Source organism: Anguilla rostrata, chromosome 12 (genome assembly GCF_018555375.3).
Source record: "Anguilla rostrata isolate EN2019 chromosome 12, ASM1855537v3, whole genome shotgun sequence".
In the NCBI taxonomy this organism is placed as follows: Eukaryota; Metazoa; Chordata; class Actinopteri; order Anguilliformes; family Anguillidae; genus Anguilla; species Anguilla rostrata.
The window spans coordinates 13,511,808-13,529,617 of record NC_057944.1 but is presented as its reverse complement, the minus strand read 5'-3'; the positions used below and the strand labels follow the sequence as shown (position 1 = coordinate 13,529,617).

General features: G+C 46.5%; 1 protein-coding gene across 3 annotated transcripts in view; it reads right to left on the bottom strand.

Moving 5' to 3' along the window:
- Positions 1-797: 797 nt before the first annotated feature.
- The window catches only part of zbtb16b (zinc finger and BTB domain containing 16b), a 111,332-nt gene continuing 94,319 nt past the window's right edge, over positions 798-17,810 (bottom strand). For all 3 annotated transcript variants that reach the window (XM_064303812.1, XM_064303813.1, XM_064303814.1), the window contains exons 5-7: positions 12,977-13,147; positions 8,403-8,570; positions 798-6,278 (exon numbers count right to left, since the gene is read on the bottom strand). In XM_064303812.1, the coding sequence (XP_064159882.1) occupies positions 6,049-6,278; positions 8,403-8,570; positions 12,977-13,147 (569 nt within the window). In that variant the 3' untranslated portion in view covers positions 798-6,048. The remainder of the gene's footprint in view (positions 6,279-8,402; positions 8,571-12,976; positions 13,148-17,810) is intronic.

The window sequence follows — 17,810 nt, the reverse complement described above, 5'->3', positions numbered from 1 at the left end:
GCATTGCCTCCACCAGCCCAACCCTCCAAATTGGATGAGACAGACAAGACTTTTGGGTTTGAGGGAAAAGAAAAGAAAATAATAATATATATAATATATATATATATATATATATATTATATATATAGTATTTTTAGTATTTGTACAAATATTATTGTATTATTAGAATTCTTCTGGCATACCGTTTGATATTTGGTATGATTTAGACACCTTTGGTTTTCTTTAAAATACTTCTGAGAGGAAAATAGTGAATTTTGGCAGTGACATTGTCAGTTAAAATATGGCCTCATTCCTTTATTGGAAGCTCACCTCTCATTGCAACAGCAGGGGGTGCCACCTGCCAAGACACCCCCATTGCATTGCAATGGAAACAGAAGTGGTTGGCTTCTTTTAAGAATCTTCTGAGTGCTCGTCCATTGGCTCCACCGCATCACCAACAGGCTATTTATTACATTTTTAAGGTGCAGCCAACTCTGATTTGGCCGTGGAAAATCTGCTTATCACTCCATGTAGCATATTAATGACTATGTAGCATATTCATTTTTTGGCTGAGATATGTTGTAGTAGTTGGCATGAAAACAGCACAGTACAAAACTGCACTTTTCAGTTTCTCAAGTTTTTTTTTTTTTTTTTGCATTTAAAAAATTTTAATTTCAGAGGAAAGCTGGTAAAATAAGTCATGTGGCACGGCATCACATTGTCCTATGAAACTGAATTCTCTTTACTTTTAACCACGAGCAGAATAAATGTGCAGGTTGGGGGGGAAAAAAGGCAAAACAAAAAAGAGTCAGACAAAATTCAGTCCATTCTTTTATTTTCTTCTAACTGCAGATTTTAGATATACAACTGAACATTGTTATTTCCTTTATGGGACTTATAAATAAAAATACAAAAAAAAAAAAAAAAAAAAAAAAAAAATTCCACTACAAAAAACAATCTACTGTTAGTAAGATGTAAAAAATACTCTCTTTTTGCTATTAAAGGCACAAACTTCACTTGGCAACAACATGGAGAAGAAAACCTGCAGCATTAAAATCTCTTTTATAATGTTTTTATTTTTATTTATTTTTTTATTTATTTTCCACACTCCAGAGAACACTGAAAAGTTACAAAGAGATGTGTCGGAACCTACAATGAGAGAAATGAAAAACTGTGAAACTGATGCTCACACCCGCTACACCAACACCGTAAAGCAGCGCTTCCCAATCAGCATATTTTTGTGTGCAGGAAAAGACGAAGGACCTCGCAAAAGCTCTAATGCAAATCACATATATAAAAACAAAACAAAAATAATAATCGGGCACCTTCTAAGATTACGCTAAGAGCAGGTGCTGAGGTAGACTTAACTATAACATCAATTCAAATGATAATAAAAACATTTCATTTATACAGAGCGATCCAACTGGCACTTGGGCTGTCACAACAAGAATAAAAATCACAGACAAGCCAAAAAATTTGACAAAAGAAAGAAAGAAAAAATAAAAGCTTTGTTACATATAAAAAGCTTTGTTACACTTGGTCCGATAGGGCAATTGGTCCTCAGTGCTGATGTAAAAAAAAAAGACAACGTCTTGGTGCTTGGTTACTCAAGGAAATTAGTCTAGGCCTCGATGGCACACGCACGTCTGCACTGCATGAAATGGCTACGTACTCTAGATAGAACACCACACTGCAACACAGTGATCCGACTGCAGGGACGTCAGGACGCAACACGTTTTTTAAAACGTTTCATTTTTTATAAAATCCAGTCTCCACGCAATATAAACAGGTATAGGTCAGAGGCACTAATGTAAAGAAAACAAACGCTGCGTTCGGGTCCGTTATCCTGTTCTCAACAATAGCAATGCATCAATAATGGAATAAAAGAGAGGCAGCCGGTGACGCGAAACAGAGAGACCTTGAAGACAGAAAAGGTGGCGAACTTGCTGCGATCAAAACTGCCCCGCCACTTTTCTCCTCACCCTATAGTGGAAAAACGCTTTATTCATAAGAACATTTTTTTTATCTTCCCTTTAGCTTTGCAGACCAATTTTCCTCATAATTGTGGTTGCTGAATATAATCATTTGAAGTAGGTCTAATCAAAGAACCAAAGTACCCTTTGTTTCCACCGCCTTATTGTGCTTATTTACATGTATTATAAAATTAAAAAGCAATTATGATTTAATTTCCCGTCAATACAGCAGTCATTACTCCTAATGCACTCGCGCGGTCACGCTGTTTCATTGCTATAGTTAGCGACCGTAATAACACGGGCCCAGACAAATCCCCGTAATTACCAAGGGGTTTTGGAAAAACCTAAAAGACGGCTAAGATTTCCTCTCCTCAATTTTTTATTCATTTATTAGCCTTTCCTGTAAAGCCACAGCCTCGTAACGGCCACATTTTACAACTGATAAAACTCATAAAACAAGTGCTGTGTTCAGCTGTCGTGACTTCCCTGCCAGTCTGGTGATGACACCATTTATCATCTTTTTTTTTTTTTTTCTTTGAAAATACATAAACTAAGCAGAGATAGGACATTTTGTTGAACATTTTTTTTTCATATAGGCACAAAGTACATAAACAGCTAAAGTCAAATCTGGAGAATCACTGTGGGGAAGAACTAGATCAATGCCTTTTTGTCTTTCTTTTAAAATAAAATGAAGAGTAGGTGGCTTAGAATGCCACTGAGTTTTGTATCTAGTTAGTGCATTTGTCAGATGTCACTCTCTCATGCATGCACACAAACCACCTGAACCCCCCACACATACGTGCACGCACACGCACACACACACACACACACACTCATATCCAGACACACAAACACACTGAAGACACAAAAGTGTTAAGTACTCAGGTGAAACTTTTGAATTACCTTTAGATCCTCAATATGGATGCTTTGCATTTGAAAGGTATTTGAAGAAGAAAATCCTCAATTCACAGTGTTACCAATATTATGGTGGAATAAAGATATAAGACAAAATGCTTTTCCCCCAGCAATCAAAATGTCTACACTGAAGTCCCTTCTTTTCAGCAATTTCAAGTAAAAAAATCTTAAAGTTGTCTGCAAAATAGTAGACCACTGGTAACATCATAATATTCCAATCTGTTAGACATTTTGCATTGTGGGTTTGTGGCAAAATGATTTAGTCTTCACCAACAATGAATTGACATCCAGAAAGCAACACTTAGTACATTTTTAACGCACATTTATGTCCAACATTATAAAAGAGGCAGAGGCCAAACAAGTCAAATTAGGGAAAAAAAAAACAATGTAAAAATTAAATATATATTTTTGCCTCACTTAAAACTGACGGATGAGTAGGGACTGACACTGTAATACAAAAATATCACAAATTTGTTTCAATATCAAACTGCCTCTATTGGCTCTTGTTTAGGACATTTTTTTAAACAACCAACAGTATTTTTTTTTCTATGATTAACACTTGCAGTCCCAATTGTCCAACGCACACTGTATCACTGACTGCATATATGACCTGTTCTCTTAGCAGTTCAATATCACTGAACTTTCTTTTTCACATTTATACAAAACAACAATATTCACATATTTTGCTTCAAGTTTCACACTTTTAAAACCTCTTTAAAGTACACGCTTACTAATCCACAGACATGTTCCATGTCGACTCTTACCCATACTTAAGGCTTAAAGATCTTTTTTCCACCCTTAAAGATAGACAGTAGGACTGGACAGCACAGAAGAAAAAACAAGACCTTACATTTTTTTTATTGTCCTGTCAGTCGCTACCATTCTAACAGATATCAGATGAAATTTTGAAAATAGTAATGAATTGCAGAAAATGCGCGAGATGAAGCATGTCTGATGTCATGATGCAAAAACGCAAAACACAGCAAAAATGTGCATCTGAAAACGCGAAACAAAACGAAACAAAATTAGAGGTAGCTTTCATCACAATGACTGAAAAGAAACCCAGCTTTGAAAAAAAAGCAGGCTAATTAAAAAAATACCAATTTTGGTAACGAGAATGCACAACACACACATACAAAGAAAAGATGCTACTGGCGTAGCGATGCAGAAGCGAGCTTCGTGACCCTTGGGATGAGTGGCGTCAGATAATGCTAACAGTCACTGATCTGGACCAGCCGCGGTGCTTTGCTATGAGACAGCACAGCTGCTTCCTGCGCTTCAGTGACCGATAAGGTGTTGGTTTCACTCGTCCAGGGTTTGTCAGGAGCTTCTCCTTCTCGTCGCTGTCATTACCACCGCAGCACTTCTCCTCAACCCCAGAGTGCTTCGTGTTTCTCAGGCGACGGCCCCCCCCCCCCCCCCCTTCCCCATCCCTCCAAAAACACGGCTTTCAGACACGTAACAAAAAGTTAAACATTAAAAATACGAGCGCGAGCACGTGAGGTCACGAGACAGACGAGTTCATTCAAGTACAATGTGCCGAAGAACACACCGAGTTAAAAATCAGAAATGCAGCGAGAGGAAGGGGAAAGACATGCGCGTGGAATTAGCACTTCCTGTCACCTCAAGCGCCCGGGCCTCGCTGCCCCCACCCCCCCCCAAACGCCCCGACCCTGACCAGTCATTTAAACACCCTGAGCCCTCATCTGCGCGGCCATGCTTTGCTCTGCACATACTTCACGTCAAAAGTGCCGTTCTATATTGTTTCACAAAGGGAAGGAAAAAAAGAAATCATAAAAACCTGATCCTGCAAAAGCTTAGTCGTTTTAGGCTGTCATGTTTCACTATTAGTGTGTAGTTATTGTTATGAATGGACCTCCCGCCCTCAGGACTCATAATGAATTTGATGACCACTCTGGGTGGGTTGGGGGGGTGAGGGGGGGGGTTTGGGCAATAGTTCTGCTGAGAGGGAAAAGCGGAACATCACTTGATGTTCTTTGTAACGACAGCCCCCCTTTCGGACACGTGGGGGGACACCCCCCTTAGCCAGAATGCTTCCGCACAGCCGCATTATAGCCAATGATGCGCTGTCAAATATAACCGCACACAGACAACCGGCACATTCTTACACAAGTCCCCAAACGGAAAACCTGTGTGTACAACGAGGTGTAGACAGGAGCTGGGGGATTTGGGGTAAACAGTTTATTAAATGCTCTGCAGCGTTCAGCCACGTGACACTTCTTTCGTTTGGTTATCGTACGTCAAATGAAACCATTTCCCTCCTCCTCTCTGCTGCTTTCAGCTTCCCTAGACCAGAAAACATACCAAGTACCAAGTAAAGCTTTACTTGTATTTTTATAATGAATAAGGTACAGGCCAGGGGTGTTCTAAGTGCTCTATAATCAAAGCCAGAAGCTGGGATTTGGGAGCGCTCAATTAAAACAGGAGGACAATTATAAAACAAACAAAGAAAACAAAAAAACGAACCCTGCTGAACTCCCAGGGATAACAGGCAATGAGAAAAGACCTTCAAGATGGCTGAATCAAGTGACGGGGGTACTGGAGAGGACTGCCACCCCCATAACCATCCCCACCGTGCCACCCAAACCATGGCCAAATCCACCAGTCAGCAGTGGTGCCTGTGAGCAGCAGTGGGTTGGGTGTGGCAGAGGGACCTTTCCTGTAAAGGCTGGGGTGGGAAAAGCACAGGGAGCAGACCTCAACACAGGAGTCAGGAAGAGCAGCTGTTCCCAACACCCGGCGGGACCCAACGGATGGGTCTATTCTGACTGCACAATAACAGGACACACACCCACGTACATACACGCGCACAACTAAAAACTTTACCCATTTCTAAAGCGTGGTTACATGTATACACTGTACATATACGAAGACAAAAACTTACAGAGACCTGCTCTCACCTATCAACACCCCCCCAAAAACCCCCACAGCACACCATTCGCCTCCAGCCCTCCCAAACTGTGCTCTGCCTCCCCCAGTTTACCGCACCCAGCTCCTGCACAGAAAAGGTCTCTGGCTCTCCTGGTTCTTTCTGCCTGTCTGCATGTACGTACATTTTCCCCTTGGGGTCTGAGGGCGGGTCTGTTCTGTCGCAGCACGAGGGGAGGGGACAGGGGGGGTACACGTACACTGACAGGCGCGGGTACAGGCGGGGCCCGCTCTACACGTAGCACAGGTACAGGTAGGTCTTCTCTATCCTCCAGTCGGCGGGGACGTCCTCGGGCTTGTGGCCCTTCATGTGCTTCTGCATGGCCGACAGGCTGGGGCAGTACTCCAGGCAGATGGTGCACTGGTAGGGCGAGGCCCCGTTGTGGGTGCGCAGGTGCTTGATCATGGCCGAGTAGTCCCGCGACCGCTGGTGGCACAGCTTGCACTCGAAGGGCTTCTCACCTGCGTGGAGAAAGACAGGACAGCGGCGCCCCCTGCTGGTAAGGAGGGTGCAGTGGAATGCAGGACATACTGGGGATGACTAAAGAGAGGCTTCAGCTGAAAAAATCTGCACCTGTGTTGATCCTTACTGGGTTATTCGGTAGTCACGGATACCGTAAAGGGAAGGACCCATTTTTACAGCCCAGATTTTTTTTTTTTTTTTTTTGAAAGAAGGTGTAACAGCACACTCTGTAAATGTGGAGAGAGGGGTTGTGGTGGGATTTGCACAAGTGTTAGATTGCTTGAAATTAATTAGGAAACCATTAAAGGAAGTTTAAATTTGTTTGCATTCTTAAGTCCATTAAAATAAATGAAGGACTGATAATTGTTTTTGTTTTTTTGTGTGAAGTTCACCTTTTACCATTTAATAGCAGGGGTGTGTTTACAAAAAAAAAAGAAGGAAATTAGAGATGCTATACATAAGATTGTACCCAAGAGGAAGGAGTTCTGAAGAACTAGTTCTTATGTTACTTTTACCTTCGCCCAATTCAATAGCCCAGAAGCAGCATGAGGTTCACTAAGAACCTCCCGCTCTCCCCTACACGAAGTCAGGCCAAAAATGGCTCCCCGAGCCTCCTCTCTACTCTCTCTGCCACCCCCAGCACTGCGGGTCCTGTTCTGTGCCATGGGGATCAGGCGAGGGGAAGCTGGATGTGTCGCACGCTGTAACACTCCCGTCTGACGCAGGATCTAAAGTAAGGTGCAAAACAGGGACCGCGGAAAACTTCTTCCATCTGCCGGGTGTTATTTCAGATTTACGAACCGCGCCGCGTCCTACCTCGAGCATATCCAGCAGCGTTTTCAACATTCGCTTGAATGTTTGACTTACGTTATGGACAATGTATCACAATATACATTCATGACATGGCTAATTCTTATGGAAAGGGTTTTTTTACATAATATTATTTCCCCCCCTTATTGCTTTCCACTGTCTGGAAATCACATTTTGCCTCTCATATCCTCACACCAGTGTGCCGCAAGTTCATTCACCAACAAGACACTGACCTTACATGCTACGGGTCGAACGGTACTATAAGAAAGAGCAAGAGCCAATCAGAGAGGATCTCACTGACATCGGCTGGTAGCCTGGGGGGGACTGGTCACTGGGAGGAGCTGACATAACTCACTGAATCAACGCGACCACCGATGGCGTGAGGCCAGCTGTATCTAGCCGCTGCAGCGGAGGACAAGGCTGAGGCTTGAGCCTGTAGCCACCAGGCCCCACCTGCACTCTCAGACTTGACAACATGTGTGTCTACCTTGCAATACCACTTACAATATTTCACCTATTTTTTTTTACCTCTGCACTCTCCCCAGCTTTACTGTATTATTGATTAGGAGTGAAAAGGGTAGGTTCTGTGCTGGGGAAGTCCAGTGGCTGTTATACAAACAGCCGTGCTTTAAGGAGGTCCCATCTGGGGGACTTGGCAGGGACGGCCTCCATTCCATTGTAGTGGTTGTCAAGCGATACTAGCAGAATATGTTGCACATTTCATACCTAGCCCACAGGGCAGCAGGTTTGAGGGCTTGAGTCAGCGCAGGACTCCGATTCTCACGGCGTCTTTGCCCTTTGACCCCTGACGACCTCAGGGTTTTTCTCTCCGCCGGTACGGCGCGTGTCAGAACGGAGCCGCGGCCGGGGGGACACGCCCCCTCGCCGGCGGCGGCGGCGCAAACAGGAAGCGGGCGGTAATGAATGGCAAACGGAGGCTGGGGATCGATCGGCCATCGACAGCCGGGCGCCCGTGTCAATGACTCATCGCCCGGCTCCTTCGGCGAGCGGCCGGCCTCCGACTGCAGGCTTGTCGCCGCGCTCGTTATCTGAGCGCGCTCGGCCCGGAGCCGACAACGAGCAGCCAATTACGGCAGAGGCCTCTCTGACAGGGGGTGGCCTAGCACAAATCGTATTGACTAAGGGATGGGTGTAGGAGAGGCATGTTGTGGTCTAGCTGTAGTGCACTCGGACTGCGTGTGTGCGGGTGCCTTACCGACCAGTGTACCGCTAATTAACACTATGAGAGGTAAAAGCACCCCTGTGCGGTTTCTAAGCTGACCTAAGACGGCGAGCGCGGGGCGGGCACTGACCTGTGTGCACGCGGTAGTGCGTCTCCAGCTGGTGCTTGAGGCTGAACTTCTTGCCGCAGCCGTTGCACTCGTAGGGCTTCTCCCCGGTGTGGATGCGCTTGTGGCCCTTCAGCGTGCTCTCGTCGCGGAAGCAGCTCCCGCAGAACTCGCACTCGAACGGGTGGTCACCTGCGGGACGAGGGCGGGGTCACGGGTCAGCGTCGAGCTTCCGGCAAATCACCTGCTCCGTACAAACACACGCACCAGGGCTAGGCGCGCTCACCGCTCCACCGGGGGACTGCGCAATCTGGGCTGGAGATCTTTCTATGGTGCTTTTCACAGTCCAGCTGGTTAATACTGGCTAATTAACTTAGTGAGCTAATCATATTAGCGCTGGGGATATATTTGCCAGTCTCTCATTTTTCACGCTTTCTTTGACATGGTCAGGCATCCTGAAGAAGATAATTGTTAACTGCCACACTGTGCTCATGCATCAATAAAAGAATAAATTCTGAATTTCTCTGTACTTGTCAAATTCATGGCTTTTCTTGCTTTAAACACTGGAAGACAGATTCTATTTCCATTAATAGGTGTAATAATACAGATTCATCATCGATTCCACTTCCCAAAGACAAAAGTAAGATTCAGCTGCGTCTTTCATTTTTGATATTTAAAGCCATGATAAAAAAAAGACCTGCTCCACCCTTCGCTCCACCATTTTCTATATGTGGTCACAGTGAACACAACCCTTAGTCTCTCTCTAACCAGGTCATGTTTGTTTATTAGTTTACTTTATGAAGTCAGAAAATAATCTGGTAGTTTCTCCTGCATTAGCACTGCCAGCCCGGTCAGAGAAGTTAAAAGGGTCTGATTCGACCGGAAAATGATGAAACATTGGGGAACACGACGAGGGCACAGCTGTGAACACCGGACGCTCCCCGCCTTTCCCACGCCACGGCAGACCGCAGACCAGCCAGCTCCCAACCAACAGCCCTTAACGGGGAGAAGTCGCGCGTTACTAACGCCTGCTCACCAAGCTGTCGCATTGTTTCGTCAAAGATAATAAATAAATAAATCACAGCTCCTTCATTTTAAAAGGCTGGAAATAAATACATAAAACACAGGGGGGGGAAAAAACATGATGCGAGAGCTATATTATTCTCAGAAAACGGTAAGTAGGAAAAAAATCACGCCTTGTTTATTTTATAGCGGAAAACGAAAACGCAAACAAACAAACAAACAAACAAAAAAACAAGCGCCGCATTTGTTGCGTTTATAGCAGCCCACGGGAACGGCACGATTACCAATCACGGGGGAAGGTGACGCACGGCCGGACGCCGCTGTCCCGCGGCTCCCCGATGGCGTTCGTTCCCAGCAGGCGTCGCAGGGCGGGCAGCCTCGGGTCAAGCGGGAGCGGGCGGCCGCTCCGGGCCGGGCCGGTAATGGCCATTCAAACGCCAATAATCCGTGATATTATGATGTAGCGCGAGCGGCTCCTCTCCCCGGCGCCGCATGCTAATTGCTTTCCGTTGTCTGACAAGCACCTGGCGATGGAGAATTTTCTCCCGGCGCGTTAGCCGGAGCCGCCGCCGCCGCCGCCGCGGAAAGCTCTCGCCCGCCTAATGCCTCTCGCTCCGCCGGCGAGGGTCTGAGTCATCAGCGGTGACCTACACGTTTCATTATCCGGCTGACCGGGACCGCTCGTGCCGGGGAATAAATTGCGTTTCTCGTTATGTGCTGTCATGCCCGGCCTGGCCCCCGCTCCCCCTCGTAAAGAGACCGCCGGCGCGCTTTTTCGAGATGCCCCTAAATGTTGTTCACATTTAAATGGACCGGCGGCGGCGGCGGTGATTGGGTTCGTTCTGGAAGAGGGGGTGCCGTGAGGGGAGGTGGGGGTTGAATGAGGGGAGAGGGGAAGAGGGGGAGAAAGGTAGGGGTGGGGGGGGGAAGTGTCGGTCTGAATAGAGCCATCAGCAGATGCTGCTGTAAGACATGAGACGCCCTGGCCTCTCTGTCACCGTGAACGCTGCCACAATCACAGCCCGTCAAAGAGCGAGCGGATTGGTGCGCCCCAGGGGAAATAATAATCCCCCAAAACAACTAGTTGATCCAGCATAGTCTCCATTCCCCAGTTTCCCAAGCAGAAACGCAGCGCACGCTGGCTCAACCTGCATATAGCCTGTTAACTGGGCACCTGAAGGTCATTACAGCACAGGAAGTGAGCTCACGCACACTGTTCCTGGTGTTAAGTGACACTGTACTCTGAGGCTGGGACTGCTGAAGGAGCAGGTAAGCAGCCTCTGAAGGTACGCTGCAGGTGACTGTTGTGGCAGGGGCTCTGCAGAGGTGATATGGCAGAGACGTGGGGGCATTTCGCATGCGGCGGGATTTGGAGACGTGTCACATGACACAGGGCTCCTTCAGCAGCAGGGCTGCGCTTGGCCGGCGCCATCAGAGACAGCCGGGAGCACACACGGCCAGCCACGCCCCTCATAGGGCCTGAGGACAGAGTGTGAGCGGAGGGGGAGGGGACAGCAGCCGCATGCTAATGAGCCGGCGCTGATGCATGCAGGTGGCACCGCTCCCACGACTGCATTCAGTGTGAATGGCCAAACGGCTAAACACAGTCGCCATGACGCTCAGAACACCACCGCACTGCTGTAACAAACACACACACACACACACAAATATATGCATACAGACACACATTGGTCAACGTGGGTTGTATTTAAACGTGCTTTATAAATAAATTTGATTTGATTTGATTGACATATATATGCACGCATGCACACGCACACACACACACACACGCATACATGCACGCACAAACATATGCAGACACACATATGTATGCACACACACACATACACAAGCGCACACGCACATAAATATATGCATGTGTAGACACACATATGCACGCAGACACAGAAATATATGTATGCAGACACACCTATATATGCATGCACACACACATGCACACACATACTCCCTCCCTCAAGCGCAGAGATGCAGTAGCAGGCCATCACCACCTCTGCCTATCCCCGATTCTCCACATTAACATATCCATCCTCCCGTGGTGCGCTCTCACAGACGCGGCTGCCACCAGGGGTCAACGAGCAGAAAGCATTACTGAGCCACGCTCATCTTCCTCGAATCAGACCCTCTCTCCCTCCTGCCACGCAGAAATTCTATTGGCAAGTAAATCTGCTTCTGAGCGTGGCATTACAGCATCAACAGGCAGCAATCAAACACAGACAGCAGCCAACCTGAAAGACAGCTGTCGGCTTGGCTGCAACAACTGTCATGGACAACAAAAAAAAAAAGACTGAATTTACTGGACTAGAAAAAAAAAAAAACTACACTGGGGCCCTTTTTTGAGCAAATGGAGATGAAGAATACTTCTACGTCTACATTTTGTGAGTTGTAGATCGATAGAATGCACTAGGGTGCTCTTCTGCTTTCCTGAAATATAATCTGCACTTCCTGCAGTGCAACCTGCCCAAGATGGTCGACACACACCGCTGCCCTGAGCCCGTCACGTGCTCCACGTTGGCCCCTCCCCCCGGCGACGCTCGCCGCGAGCGACAGCCGCCGCTCCTCTTCCTCGGGAGCTTCGACAGCACAGAGAGGGGAAAGGAAATGTGTGCGAAGGTGGGGAAGGCCCAAGGCCAGGGAAAGAAAGGTTTCTCCTGCTCAGGCTTGGAGGGCGGGCGGGCGGGAGGCAGCGCCGTCTCTCTCTCTCTCTCTCTCTCTCGGGCCTGGCGTGGTGCCAGGGGAATGGGGGGGGGAAGCAATCCTCTCTCCTCTCGGTAGAGCAAACCGCAGACCCGACCCCAGCCCTGGAGCCCCGCCAAAGCCACAGTTGTCGAATTACGCTAATTTGTGCCCCGACTGCAGGCCCCATTCCTCCCCACTGCTGTGGACCAACGCCCGGGGGGGGACTGACCGCAGTTAACAGCAGGCCTGACGCCCGCATACAGCCCCTCACCCTTCAGAGGTGAACAGCATCAATCACCCTTCTAAATATATCTGCGTGGGCGCTGAATAATCTGACATCTAATGAATCAACATTCGGCAAATTTGACAAAAGAGCTGCGGTTTCTGTTAAGATTTTAAAATCAGGGGTGGGTTTTTTTTCTCCTCTGTGAACAACAGTAGAAGGATCAGAAGGTGAGATGAATGAACAGGATGTCACAGGAAGGAACGGATGCTGAGAGGAAGTAACAGGTGAGAGCAGAGGTTGAATGGTTGAGAGCAGCATTTTCCGTCTGTGAGAACTAGACCATTATGCAGGAAGTAGTGTTCTGGACTGAATGAGAATTAATAAATAATAATAAATTAAAAAAACCCTGTCATAACTCATTAGTAATGCCTGGGCAGGCAAGAAAACATTTCTATAAAAAAAGTAAATGTTCCTCCTGTCATTTCTTCCACCATATTTAGTAAAGGGAAAAGACAGGCTGACCTGTGTGTGAGTGCTGGTGATGCTTTAGGGCGGGGCCTGCTGAAAAGGGGCGGGGTCTGTGCTCACCTGTGTGAGTGCAGGCGGTGTTTGAGGGCGGGGCCTGCTGAAAAGGGGCGGGGTCTGTACTCACCCGTGTGGGAGCGGAGGTGGCGCTTGAGGGCGGTGTGGCTGGGGAAGGTGCGGTTGCACTCGCTGCAGATGTAGCTGCGCACGCCGGCGTGGACCTCCATGTGCTGCTGCAGGGCCGTCTGCGTCTGGAACCGCTTCCCACACAGCAGACAGAACACGGCCATGTCAGAACCTGGGAGAGAAGAGAGAACACACCGTTATACACGCACACGGCCATGTCAGAACCTGAGAGAGAGAACACGCACTGTTACACACACAGGCCATGTCAGGACCTGGGAGAGAACACGCACTGTTACACACACAGGCCATGTCAGAACCTGAGAGAGAGAACACGCACTGTTACACACACAGGCCATGTCAGAACCTGAGAGAGAGAACACGCACTGTTACACACACAGGCCATGTCAGGACCTGAGAGAGAACACACTGTTATACACACAGGCCTTGTCAGGACCTGTGAACAAGCACAGTCAGACAACAGTAATGCTGTGCTTGAGAAATCAATACAGACACACACACACACACACACACACACAAAGCACACACACACACACACACACACACACACACACACACACACACACACACACACACGCACACACACACACACGCACACACACACACACACACGCACACACACACACAAGCACACACGTAAATCGGACACTTGAAACTGAGCACCGCGTCTGAGCTGGGGCCCGCGGCGTTCGCCATTCAGCTCCAGCCATTCATTTCCCCCTGCTTTGATACAGGAGTAGTTTACACAGCCTTAAATCATAACTCCTATTACTCTGTACAGAACCTGTGACTAATCCAGGGTCAGGACAGGGGCAGTCAAAGCCTATGAAGAACAGAGGCCAAGGGCCAGCATGGGGTCCCCATCACACCCTCTGCAAACGCCTGAAAAAAGCAATCATGTCCCTGCCGACCCTCCGCAGTGTTACTGCATGCACAATCCTGCATACGTTATGCCTAGCAGAGATAATGCCTCTCAGCTATTACAGCACTGGGACCTATTTTTTTAATCATTAAAAAAATCTATATTCTACTTCATTCAACTTGGTGTATATTATTGTGTGAGGACATGTAAAAAGTGTCGAATGATCATGTCATGAGGGAATAATCATGAAAACAGAAGATTACATACTGTAAATTGTTCTCAAAGGACTCGGATAATTAGACAAATAATTGTTCATATGGTGTCACCTATGGCAGACTGACTTGTAGTTGCCACGATCACATCAGATATGGTCCATATCATATGATGCTAAACAAAGCTTCCTGCATAAAGGATAGACACGGGATCTCATGTAAAGACACACACACCCCTCAGAAGAGATTATATCACAAACAAGGAAACAGCAAGGTATGTGTGTATGAAAACATGTACGTATATATACACATGCGCACACAATGCCTGTGCACACACGCACGCACACACGCACAAGCACATACACACGCACACATGCACGCACACACACGCACAAACACAGACAGACAGACACACACACACTTTTTCAATTACCAGACTCCCAAAAAAAAAAAAAACCGCTAGCAAACCTGAGTGTTTGGAACTGAGCTTCTGTTTCATCAGTCAATACTGCATCTTTCCTGCAAAGCTGCCACTAATTTAAAAATCCATGAGAACCCTCGCCTTGTGTTCATAAATGCGAGACTGAGCCTGTCTCCCCGCTGAATCAATCAGCATTTGCCTCAACACCCAAGAAAAGAAAAAAAAAACAACAACTCTCCAGACACGGTGCTTTTCCCCCAATCACAGAGCAGGACTCCACGGCGACGGTGCTTTTCCCCCAATCACGGCAGGATCCAGGCGCGTGCTTTTCCCCCAATCACAGAGCAGGACTCCACGGCGACGGTTTGGTGTTGATGTACAACCTCAGCCCTCCAGTTTTTTGGGTTAGATCCCCGTAGCTTTATTCATCCCCAGTTCCTTTCTCGTTTAATCAACGAATAGGGATTGATCGATCGGAGCTCCCTCCAGGAGAATCCCTTCAGCGCGTTTGAGTGGCGGGCATGACGCTCTAACATCGCGGGTGCGATAAATCCTCCTCTCGCTCTCTTCATAATCGGTCACTAGGAAAAATAATCTGACCTAATATTTTTGTATTTATTATTAATAATTCAGTGCAAGAATAATGAATGGCCCCGATTAATTTCTGGCTTCATTACACTTGAAATGCCACCTCAGTTCAAAAAGTCTGAGACTTAATTGATCTTTGAAGGCTTGATGTTTCCTGGAAACATGTTCCCATTTTTTCACATTTTATAGCTCATCTGAGATCTGTATAAGAGAACTTATACTTGTACTGACACACATTATGACCCTGAAATAAACAACAAAAGACTGATTCTCTATTAGCTGTGACCGTGAATAAGAAATTTACGGAACAAACTGACATTGGGCAGTCAGTGGAGGTTGTGTGAAGAGGTCACGACACACACACACCCACATACAAACACACACACACACACACACACACACACACACACACATCCCGTGCTTGTGTGGAAGCACTATCACACGGACACACACAGTATCCTCCTGCACACAGCAGACTGGAACATTGACTCCTGGCCACAGTGCCATTGCAGCTCACTGGAGCACACCACTGCCTATACAGCAGAGAACAGGCCATTCTCATCCTACGCTGCACCCCGGCACTTCCCAACCTTTCTCCTTCAGCGGCACACACTCCAAATTTACACAACCTCACGACACATCCTTCTCAAAAGTGAGCAGCGTACTGATGTTGAAATGACGTGTCAAGAGTAGGCCTAAATGTTCTTTCGGGATTTTAATTAAGTGGTATGGATTTTGATGACATTTACTTTGGCTTTTGCGAATAGGATTTGTACATTTAAAATTCATTTCAACTTTTAAATTTTGCTAAAAGGATTTTGCACGCCTGACCTTGCCTGATGACACACCAGAGTGCATCAGTTGGTCACAGCGTGTGTCATCAGGCCTGTGTGTGTAACAGTGCGTGTTCTCTCCCAGGTCCTGACATGGCCTGTGTGTGTAACAGTCCTCCTGCCTGGTTTTCAGTTTTTAGGACAGAGTCCATTTCTGTTCTAAAAAGTCTCTATAATTCAATTTTGAAGGCTTCTAAAACCCACAGAACCAGTATTTTTAGCTGTTGGAGATAGACATAATGCAGAAATTGTACAACACACACAGCGGATGAGCAACGTAATAGATGTTTGAATTTGAAGCGCAGGGCATGGCACACCCGATAGTTAACTGGTATGCTCCAATGGAACCCAGTGAAGACTAGCTGAGAGCAGCACTGTCGCGTGAAATTCCCGAATTCCCGGACAAAATGATATAATATTATTCTCAGGCCCGGGAAAGTAAGATTTCCAAATTCACAGACATATTGGGACCCCCCTCTTCCAGGGTCTGGGACAACGTGACCGGTTGTTGCCCCCTGACGGTGACCATGACTGTGAGACCTCAATATAAACAAGGCCCACAAAATCAAGAACCAGGCAAGGGCCCTTAGCCGCACCATCATGCTTTGCACACTAACCAGGGATTGTGGCGGCCATGGTGATAACTGACGTCTTTTGCAAACAACAGTGTATGCAAGTCTGCGGTGTGATCCAGACTGCAGAAAACGCTTGTCATACAGCATGTGACAGCTTTCCAGGCCATGAAATGGAGACAGTGACTCTCAAGCATACTCAAGACTGATGGAGTGATGAATATTCTCTATACTGCAAACAAAATAATGAGTCTAGATGGGCTGACTGGCCTATTCTCCTCCGCACACAATTTTATACGCTCTTATGTTCTAATATTTAAGCCTAATCAGGTGGGGATCAATATGTCCCCCTAGCTTTTACTGCAGTTTGCAATTTACTGCTGTTTTTAATTGAATCCTGCGCAGTTTAAAACACCCGCACATTTCCCTAGAACTGCATTCTGTGTATAAGAAATAAAATAATTGTATCATATGATCTTCACATTGTGAATAGCTAGATAAATAAACAATGAAGTAATTAAGAAAGAGTTTGGAGTAAGAAGCATTACAAATGTTTGTCTCTCCAGAAATGGAGTCTGCCATTATCCGCCCAGCTCCCAATGTACACGGATCAGTGCAGAATAATGCACAATGACCTCCCTCACGCTACCTTCCTACCTGACCATAGTACAATACACGCTCTGCGCTAACACTTTAACATGCACTGAACAAGGTCTGAATGCATAAACTACAACAGACCCCCACTGACAATGTCTTGCCAACAAGTAAATGTACTAGGCTAAGGTATCTTCTACTGCACAATAAATGCATTTAGCTATTCACATTGACTGTGACTTTAGCATTATGAAGACGCAACACAAGATGTTTTCCCCCAACCTTTCCAGGCTTTGATTCAGCACGGCCTTCGGGTTCTATAAGCGTATCAGTTATCTGCAGCCAATAGAATTCACTCACACCTCTGATGTGATTAGGTCACTCCGAGAGGAATCGCTGCGTTGATATCGGAGCACAAATGCACCATGTTCTGCATCAGAGACTTTTTTATCTTTAAAAAAAAAAATACTGCACACAGACTGCAAGAGCTGGTATGTCACATTCAGGTTTTGTTTCATTTATTTAGTTTAAATAAACATTAACTCAAGATGCCATGTGAGTGATAAGCCAGACTAGAAATATCCATTGAGAGGGAGCGCTGGACAGTACAGCTCAAGGTTGGTGTGAGCGCACACCTGCCGCTACGAAATGCACAGAATGCTATTTTTAAAATATATCCAATTACTTTAACATAGAAAATGAATGCAAATGCTCACATGTTTACAGTCACTGAGA